Below are 10,071 nucleotides of genomic sequence, written 5' to 3' on the forward strand. Positions count from 1 at the left end.
AAACCCTGGACTCCGCTTCTCACACTTTATTCTGAGTTACCAGCCTGTTATGATTTTCCTTGTTATCCTTATGTGCAATATGCTACAGCACACATCATTTGCCCCACATTACCAGCAGGCCTGCACGTTTACAATGCTACATTGCATACATGAGACCTTATCATAACTACCCAGTGCGATCACCTCACAAGACCATCTTTTAACTATTTCAAGGGTGATCTTTCCTCCTATTAATAACCTTTACCTCCTTTGTATCAATGTACAATGTTTAGATTTTAGTAAACAAATGATCTTCTTTCCTTTTAATGTATAATATAACCAATCTGACATCTGTAACTGTTGGGTTTCATGGCTTTTCTCTGTATAAATGCTCCCCAAGGTCTTCACCCTTTGTCGTAGCGGGAATTACTGTATGTGAATTGAAATCATATTTACAATTCCGAGGATACAAATAAAAACCTAAGCTAACAATTACATATAGAGTTACATATATATTAAGTGAAAAGCTACAAACAGCAGTAAACTACCTTGAGGTCACTTTTGACAGCTAAGCAAATTCAAGAAATGTTAGACCAAAAACATACCTAGCTCATAACATATAGAGATAATATACATTGCTGCTGAATACATTGTACTTGTTCACTGATCAAAAATCTATGAAGCTTTTGTTAAGACATATAAGGGGTTTACATAAGGCTTACCCCACTGCATGTTGTATATCTTCAATCAACATTATTATTTCCTATCAAAATCTCATGAAATGTACAGAGCTTTTTTTTTGTTCCTGCTTTTGTGCGAAGATAACTGGTTTCTCACAACGTCTCTGAAAATTATCTTATATCCGTGCGGCATATGGTCTAAAGCACATAGGTGCAAGTCTGTGCATATCATTCGTGCTCACTGGTTGCCAAGGGACACGCCCCAATTTGGACTATACCATTGGTTGCCTGGGTAAGAACAGCCCCATGAAAGCTGAGCTCATCTCAACAAGTGGGCTCCACAGATGCACACGGTTACCATTCTGTCTTAGCATACTACTGACGCAACCTACAACACCTGGTGCTTGTTGCCACGGAAATTATATCTAGTTCATGGCTTCAATCTGTGCCAACCTTGCAGCCTTACCTCTCTTCTTCTTCTTTTTTGGTAATGCTTCTACATAGATACATACATACAATTTTGTTTCTGTGGCAACAAAGCACTTAACCTCGCCACATGCTAGTCTTAGAAGGCTCCCCAGTGATTAACATGTATAGTTCTGTTTAATTCATTTACATGTTAGGTCATGCCATAAAATTGTACCTAAAATAGTGGGTATTATCTCAGATTCCAGCTGATAAGTCTTTATCTGGGGAAGTTTGATATCTATATATCTTTTGTGCTGCTTCAAAACCACCAGTTATCAACCCAATTTGAGACAGAGAGGTATCTTCTCACTCAACAATCAAGGCCAGTAAAAGTGACATTTTGTACAAATAAAACCATGAAGGTACCTTCATTTTCATCCAAGTGACACAAAGCTTATACCTGTCCTTAGCCCAGCAAAATATTAACTTTGATAGAAGATGTTCGTTAGTAAGTATAAGCACTTTCCCTGCAATAACCAGTGCTTGAGTCATTCACACAAAACGTGCAATTCCTTCAATTCAGAAATCTCTGGTAAAACCTTATTTCTTCTAAGATGTCCTAAGGGTCCATCTCTACCACAGTCCCCTTCAAAGGAAGTGTGCTGTTTTGCATAGTCTTGGTAAGTTAGTTGTATTGTTTTGTGAACTTTCTCTCAACCAACTAAACACAGTAAAGAATCTATGCTTACAGGGTTTTAATTTCGTGTCATTGTTAACCAGAGGCAAAGCATTCCATGGATGCCATGCAGCATCACATTTAGAAGTAAAGTTACATGTTCGGATAAAAACTTTTTGTTGTGCTTACTGGACCAAGTCAACAATAAACTTTCTTTTTACTCTTTCAAACTCTTGAGTTTCCTTTGATTTTGCTGAATATAATTTTGAGACGTTTATGTATATAAATATAAGAGCTTTTAAGGATATTTAGTTGTAGCTTTTACAACTGTAATTCTTTTGTTGTACAGTTACAAAGATGGGTCGATCATGGTGGGTTTGAAGCAACACATTTAATAAGAGGTTAAAATGACTAGTGGAAATCTGACAATATTTATAGGGTTGATGTGAAAAATGGATCATCTTGTGCTGATGATGTCTCTCTCTCCCCCCGTGTCTCCCCGTGTCCTCAGTCCACAGCCACTCACAACAGGACACAACAGTTACTCTCCTCTGTCTTCCCACTTTTTCTCTGACCTGTGGGTGGAAGGAATTAAGCAACATTAGAGATTTACAAAGATAAGAAGCATCTTACAGATCACTTAGAATCATGGCCTATTTGCTACCTTGCTGGCTACTTTCTTGAAGGTATGTAATTGTCTTGTCATTTTGGCACACCCTTCGCATATAGTGGCCCCTTCCTCTTCAGAGGTGAAATACAGTGCTTTATACAAATTTTAAATGGATTTGATAGATCAGTTCCTATTACATGTACAACTCACAGCTATGATTATCAATATTGGTAGTCATCTTGCTCTTTCCTACGGGGAAAATCTGCATTATATATCAATCTGATGATCCTTTACAACTTTTTGGAATTCTGGAATATCCAACTGTGCAGTGCAAGCAACATCCTGGCATCTATCCATATTTAGACTAAGACTGGAGCTGAACAAAACACAGCATTGTTGCAACTTTTGCATTAAGTTTCTAGTTATCATGAACAACATGTTCCCAAGGAGACTCAACAACTCTACACTCATGACCAAATATAGTGGATGTTTACAACCGTGTTGTATAAGCCATACGACATACTAATTGGCTGGGAGCTCACTAATTGCCCAGCGGAAACCATAAGCTGTACGCTCTGATATCCACAGTGGTGATGAAACCAGACAAACTGTGAACAACACACAGGGCTCTCTCTAAGCAATGCTGCCCTGCCTTTGTTACCTTTTCACTACCGTCTTTTCAATTTTAGCTAGTTGTGCTGAAATTAATGGAAACGTCTTTGGGCTGCTCTACATTTCCTCGGGAGAGTACGGAGTAGCACAAAGGTTTCTGTCATCAAACAGACAAACTTGTTTTGTCTTGTGCACACTCAGAATTAGTTACCTGTGTTCTTTATATATCCCCTTGTTTATTTGTACCAGTCACTTGTTTTGTATCTAACATGTACGTGCAACCTGCTAATAATCCAATCATTATCGGGCTAAGCCTAACTTAGGGTACGTAGAAGCACGTCGCTCCAGGCCATTTCAGACAGGTCCTTTTCAGACACATCCTCTTTGATGACATTTCACATCAGTCCTCTCCTGCATGGATTTCCTAACAAGGCCATTACCAGCGCACACCTGCGCCCAAACCCTCATGACCTTCTCACTTTAATCCGTTCTGATATTTCCATGACATACCCACTATTATTTGTGTGGCTGGGGGCATTTACTACATTGCATGTTATTCAACTTTAAGGTTTATTCTCAGGCAGCTGTTATTACACTAAGACTGATATTTTGAGACCTTGTAAGATAACAGATGCCTTTAAGGCTGTTTCTTCCAATACAAATCCAATTTGAATCACTTTAAAATCCCATTTTCAAATAAATGAGGGCTAAATGGTGCCTTCAGAAATAGACTCACATTTTCTAGACTAATTTCTACCACATGTCGTGGCACGTTGTATTCCATAGGCACCTAATTAGATAGGTATCAAGCTTTGCTGGCTATAAATAAGAACAAGCTCAATTCCCCTGAGGGAAAATTTCACCATCACTGCTTCAGGAGGGAAGGACAAGGACCCAGCTCATTGTGAAGGACCCAATCTTATAGGTTGAATCTTTCAGCAGTTCTTGAACTGGCACAATTAAATTCATTGGCCACTCCTTCATACAGCGGAACCAGAAAACTAACCTTGTGAGTTGGGCTCTGGTAAATTCTCTCTTGCCACCAAATGCATCACTGTTGTCTTTCCTACCGGTAGCTGTAAGGCTGTGGGGAATATCACAAACATCAGATTATACAAACAGCTTTCATCACTATCTTCAATAACCACATATATAATACCATTCTGGACTAAACATATAAATGAAGCATTTTCACTGTAGGCAGTCTTTACAATGGAGAACAATGAAGGCCCACCTCAGTACAAACAGTTACAGATAAGCAGCATACATATCATATAACGATTGAATCTTTGCATGTTAATTATGTGCAGTTTTCATCACTGGCTATTCCCATGGTAAAACGTTAAGGTGTGTAGGCTTACCTCCAAGTGTGACATTTCCGTGCAGGAATCTGCCCTGATATATTAGACGAAGTATGCTGTGTGTGCTGACTTTCTCATCGTCCCAGTCTGGGTGGAAACAACAAAATACAGTAAACAACAAGCCTTCAAATAATGCGACATGTTTCAATCTTAACTACCCAAATGTTACATTCAAACCCCCTCCTTCTCTACATAAAAAAAAGACACCACTTGGTCAAATTTGAGTTTTTATGCACGCCCTTACTGTACAGTGTTGTAACTAACTTGTTACTTTGTCCTTCAGAAGTGACAAGACAAGATAATCCATTTTGTCAGAAGTCTGGCAGCAGACAACAAAAAGGTGAAGGTCAAACAGACTGTACTGAACTGACTGAACGGTGCAACTACAAATCAATATTGTTTAACGTTGGAATTGGCACGTGCCATGGTAAAATGTCCACCCACATGAATTTTTCATGGCTTAAATGAAGGTCTAGAATTTCAGAGATGACATTCATCCATACTGTTTCCATGGGCAGGTTCTTATTACTTCTGACTTGAACATATATGGGGGACAGGATGTTTCATTCAATGGCTTGGTATACTTTTGGAGACTCCTACAGTAATAAAGTTACCTCTACATAACAACAAATGGCAATAAAACATGCAGCTCTCTTCAAAGTTGCCCCTCTGAGTCTGACTAAAAGTTTATGTTTGGACAGCTGAATTGCTCTTTTTTTGTATAACTGAGCAACCAGCTTTCTAAGTAACCTTTGAAAGTTTTCATGGATAAGCAATAAGGAGATACACATGATGTAAGAAAGGAAACACTATGGGGTAGGCTCACCAGTAGGCCAGTTTTCATAAACGTGTTTAGCGATGTCCGCTGCCGAGTCGTTGGGGGAGAACTGGAATTCATGTGTCTTTCCACTGACCAGGATCAGTCGTAAGTTAACCTGGGGGAAAATACAATTCAGACAAATCAATATCAACTGTTTCAACACATGAAACAATCACCTTTTAAGGTTTTCTTTACTGTTCAACTTTAACTTTCAACTAGCTGATTCAGACACAGCTGTCAGTATTGATACATTTGTACATACAAATTGCACAAATAAGTCAGTGTGCCAGTAACCACATAATCATTACTCCAAAATCATAGCCATAGATACAAAATAATGTCTTGGTTTGAGGTATCAGAAATTAAGCATGTGACAGCACATTTCTAAAATAGGCTGTCTACTTGATTTTGTCTTAGCATTGATGAATATAACACGTTTCAAACTAAATACAGGGAACATGTATCATCACCAAAACAACATTTATACACATTAAGATAAAGATTAAGCTATAACATATCCTTAGCCTCAGGCATTACAAACACAGCTAACAACCATCATTTTCTATGGTTGAACAACTTCAAGCTATCATCATTAGCATTTGGCACTAAAGCATACCTTTCTTCATTATCATCTTGCTGACTAACCTACACATGTGTAACCTTGTTAAAGTGTGTAGGGTACAGTGAAAGACGCAATCTCTTAGCCCAGGATTTATTGAGTGGTACTTGCAATGTTAAAGTGCTGTGAAGCATCATTTTCATGCGCTTTACATTCTAGATGGGAGAGGTCAGCTGTAGGACATATTGACTGGCAAGACAAAGTCATAATCATGCTAATGACTGTATGATTTGAATAAGAATTATGATCAGCTGGTCCTATTGTATCTTTTAAAAACTTGTCCTTTTGTGTGAATTAATATTATCTGATACCTCAGCGGTTATCTAGTTGTATTTTTTCTCTCCAAACTTGTGAGTTCTACTATATGAAATAATACAAATTCTAATGTTCGCTCAACATTCTTTGCAACCCGTGACTGTTAAGGGTTGTAGGGAACTATAATAAGGAAGGAAACACATAAACATGTATGAATGTTTGTCCAAATTTTTACCTGCTGTATTCCTTGTGAGACCTGAGTCAAGAGGGAAAAAATTCAGACAGATGTCAACCAGGTTACAAAAATTATTCACAAACACTCATCATCACTAACATGGGTAATCAACCACACAGACAGACCATTTCAAGTTTTCAGACATGCCATATTTAAGTACATCTTCAGCTTTCATGTACATTTTTGCTTACAGTCAGTATAGATTTCGGCTTCTTGATTGAATAAATTTGGCTGAAATTAAGTATACAGTACTTTTCAAGCATCCTAAAAACTACACTGTTGCCATGCAACTAAGATTACTAGTGACGCATGAATAGAATTACATTACATACATTCATACCCTTTTCTCATATTGAAAAAAATCTGACGTTAGTGTACAGTGTTTATATTTTTTGTAGGTTTATTACTACATAGTTATATGTATTTTATGAACAGTTGGTGGACAGGCACATTGTTGAACCCTCATGTTCATTACAAATGTGCATAAAGCAAAGGTTTCTGCCCTACGTAATTACTCCCTGAAATAGAGGTGAAAGATGTCATTAACAGAAAACCTGAGGGCTTATACACCTATAATGAAGACCTCATCTGGTCCAAACTGTTGTTCTTGCAACTTTTTGGCGACGCCTCAGGGGCGGAGGCATTTTTACAGTATATTACGATCAAGCTGAAAGAATTTAGAAAATTTTACGAATGCATTCCCTGGGGAATTGGTTTTGAGGTAGCCTCCGGCCTTATGTCTTCGGACCCAGCAGGAAAGGCCTATGTTACCATGCATGCAAAAAGCACCTTTTCGGGCAAACTGTGCCTTTTTGCACACAGAATATTAATGATTATCTTTATTGATATTTCAAATATGTTTTCATCTATCAAGAAAGAACAAATTTTGTTGCTCATAAGAAAGAACAAGGTGCAGCATATTCAAGCTTATAATGCTTCAAATATGTTTTTAGTTTCAACTATATGATGCTGGTCGTTTTTTTATAACTTACCTGTGTGATACATGTAATAGTGATGTTTTGTGTAAGGAATTTTATTCACTTGTGTGTTTTCTATGTAACACACAATGTATGCATGTTTGTGTCAGTCTTGCTTTTTTATTATTTTTTTCTTTGCTTTCACGATGCTGTTGCATTCAGCTGCAGTGCTTGTTTTTCAACTTTCTTGCGTGAAAAACATGAATGCACACCCCAATCCTTCCACGACTGGGTTTCGTGCTAGCCAGTAAATTCCTGCTGTAGTCTGCATCTCAGGGTGGACATGCCGAAGTCTGCCTGTGGTATAAAGAGAGAAAAGAGCATAAATGAATCTATGCCAACTTTGACCAGCTAGGACTAACTTAAATCAACAAGATTTGGGGTCATGCTTTACACATAAATGTAAATATGCAATGTGAGTCGATTAATTAAAAGAATGCAATGAAGCGGACACATAAATACACCCTTTTCTAGCAATGAAATTTGCGACATCATGAAGTATACATGCCGTGTGAGATTTTCTGCTGCCAGGTAATATATATAATTTCATTATGACTAGCATATGTGCCAGACCCTAGCACTTAGAACAAGGAGCTTACCTCCTCGCTTAGGAGAAAGAAAGTGTTTTTTTCTGAGTCTCTCGATCGGGCATCTATATCGCCCAACACGCCCCAGTTTCGGAGCTGGCATCCTTCTTCAATTTATCTAGAGTATCTATTCTGGGTTCCGGGCGTGTGGTTTCCCCGACTGAATGGAGTATCGTGTCACAGGGCCTGGCACCCAGGCTACACTGTTTTCCCAGCAATGACATCATAGTAAACATGTTACCGTATTTCAAAAGTCACACAGCTTATTGTGAAAGAAGTACTATATAGAGATGCGAACATTGCTTAACCATCGTGATTATGAACACTATTGCATAAAATAAGGATGGTTAGGCACTCACCTGGTATTTTGTTCCACTTTTTGATTGTATTCTTGAGTAACTGTTGTGTTTGTCGTCATGTAGAGCTGAAAGAAACAATGTAGTACTGGTTAGCGAAGTTTGTTGCATGCTAGGGTCGCGTTATTCAGCATAGTTCTTCAGCGTTCAGCGTGACCACGATGTGAAACTTGGACCTTATTATGTTGGGATGTCAGCAGGTAAACTACACATATGTACAGAATACGCGGAAATAATATCAACTTGCAATTGTGTGAATAGTATTATTGTTAAAACCAAAATGGCGTTGACCTAGAGATGAGTATATGACGTACTGAAACCTTCTCCGTGCACTGAGATGGTCTCCACTGTTCGGAACCCCGAGTCGTTGGCAGGTGCGGGCAGTTTAGCGCGGACAGGGCATAACCTTATATGCCAGCACCGGTGTTCAGTGTAGAACAGTAGGGTATCCCTCGCTGCATGTCTGAGATTTACTGGAAAGACAAGAAAAACCAACGCCCGGGGTTACTGGACAGAAGAGCCTTGACGTAGAGAATTGAGGGTAAGACCGGAAAACCCCGGCGGAACTTGGCGTCAGGTGGCTCAAACTTTACATAAACCAGCAGCTAAAAACGAGCAGCTATTAAAAACAATTCACTAAAACACTGATCGTCGATACCTGATAAAGACAACCAGCTGGATCTGTAATGAAATACTGACCAAATTCTGCAAGCAAAATGGACGGAATAAACCACACAAAGAACAAGATGAGTGAAGTCAGCACTGCCCGCCCGCCCGCCCAGAGGTATTTCATGCAGGGGTATTTTACAGGGTCAGTTACAGGACGCGTACGACAATGATTAGAAAGGCCAGCTGGAAAGATCTGACATATCAGCAGAGTTTGGCTGGGGCCTGCAAAATATCCCTAAGCCACTCATTTGAACACAAGGGTTTTGTCGGAAAGAGGAGTCCGAGAATATCAAGTAAAGCCGAAAAACTTGATCCCGGTGGAAGTTAACGTCAAGTGGCACACATTTTTAATGCGTAATAAACTTAAATTCCAACTTCTCTCCACTCGTGCGGTAACCAGCCAACAAGCAACTTTAAACTTTCTCTAACTCCGAGTCAGTGATCAACAATGACGTATCGATCAGTCATGATATAACAACACCCAAATTCTGACACCGGAACTTTGAAGACACAACCAAGAACTTAATTTCTAACATCACACAAATAAAACGTTCAAGTCACGCTGACTATGACGCTGACTATGATGGATACTCTGCCCGGCCATCGAATCCGTAAACAATAATTTGTAATTCTTATCGTAAAAGCGAACTCACCAAAATTTCCCAAAACCACTGCGAGTGATACATGTGTTAGGGTTAGTAGAACCGTTCCTCCATGGCAGTAATTATAGGACTGAATCTTTGTCGGTGATAAATAGCACACATAGTGATGTCCCATTTAGAACCACAATAAGGAAATACCCTGGGACATGACGACAACATAGCGAGATCCAAGAACACCAGAATAACATAAGAAAAAGTTATAGAAATCTAAGAAAAATGTCTGCTTGAAAGATACCAAGAATTCCGAACAGAAATAGGGGAAAGTTTACTAAACATACATATACAGAACACGAAGTACATACAAGTCTCGTACAGAAAAAAAATAGAGACTGGGTACTAGTACAACAACTAGCAGACGTGACACTGCAAAAACACGGCTGTGATTGCAAAATTTAGACTGATACGATTATGGCACATTTATAACATTAGGAAGTAACATTAAAGCATACATTTTTAATAGCTTCAACCGGTCCTTCGTAGGTTCCTCTGTACCTCTACGGTTTGTGACCGGTAACCAGGTAAACAGTGTAAAACTATAACAAGGGGCCCTGGCGGGTAGTTCCCG

At 38.9% G+C, this 10,071-nt stretch overlaps 1 protein-coding gene and 1 long non-coding RNA gene across 3 annotated transcripts in view; both read right to left on the reverse strand.

The window, feature by feature from the left end:
- Positions 1-13: 13 nt before the first annotated feature.
- Positions 14-10,071, reverse strand: part of LOC109467936 (ubiquitin-like protein 3) — a 24,115-nt gene continuing 14,057 nt past the window's right edge. The window contains exons 2-6 of one of the 2 annotated variants that reach the window (XM_019766097.1): positions 6,256-6,276; positions 5,153-5,261; positions 4,327-4,413; positions 3,972-4,049; positions 14-2,318 (exon numbers count right to left, since the gene is read on the reverse strand). In XM_019766097.1, the coding sequence (XP_019621656.1) occupies positions 2,266-2,318; positions 3,972-4,049; positions 4,327-4,413; positions 5,153-5,261; positions 6,256-6,276 (348 nt within the window). In that variant the 3' untranslated portion in view covers positions 14-2,265. The remainder of the gene's footprint in view (positions 2,319-3,971; positions 4,050-4,326; positions 4,414-5,152; positions 5,262-6,255; positions 6,277-10,071) is intronic. The other variant, XM_019766098.1, reaches the window with a different exon arrangement.
- LOC109467937 lies at positions 7,233-8,942 on the reverse strand. The gene is made up of 3 exons (XR_002140110.1): positions 8,490-8,942; positions 8,179-8,243; positions 7,233-7,529 (listed from the first exon to the last, which is right to left on the reverse strand). It is a non-coding gene; the product is annotated as an uncharacterized LOC109467937 (long non-coding RNA).

This window comes from Branchiostoma belcheri, unplaced genomic scaffold, assembly GCF_001625305.1.
Source record: "Branchiostoma belcheri isolate BF01 breed outbred unplaced genomic scaffold, Haploidv18h27 scaffold19, whole genome shotgun sequence".
Classification (NCBI taxonomy): Eukaryota; Metazoa; Chordata; class Leptocardii; order Amphioxiformes; family Branchiostomatidae; genus Branchiostoma; species Branchiostoma belcheri.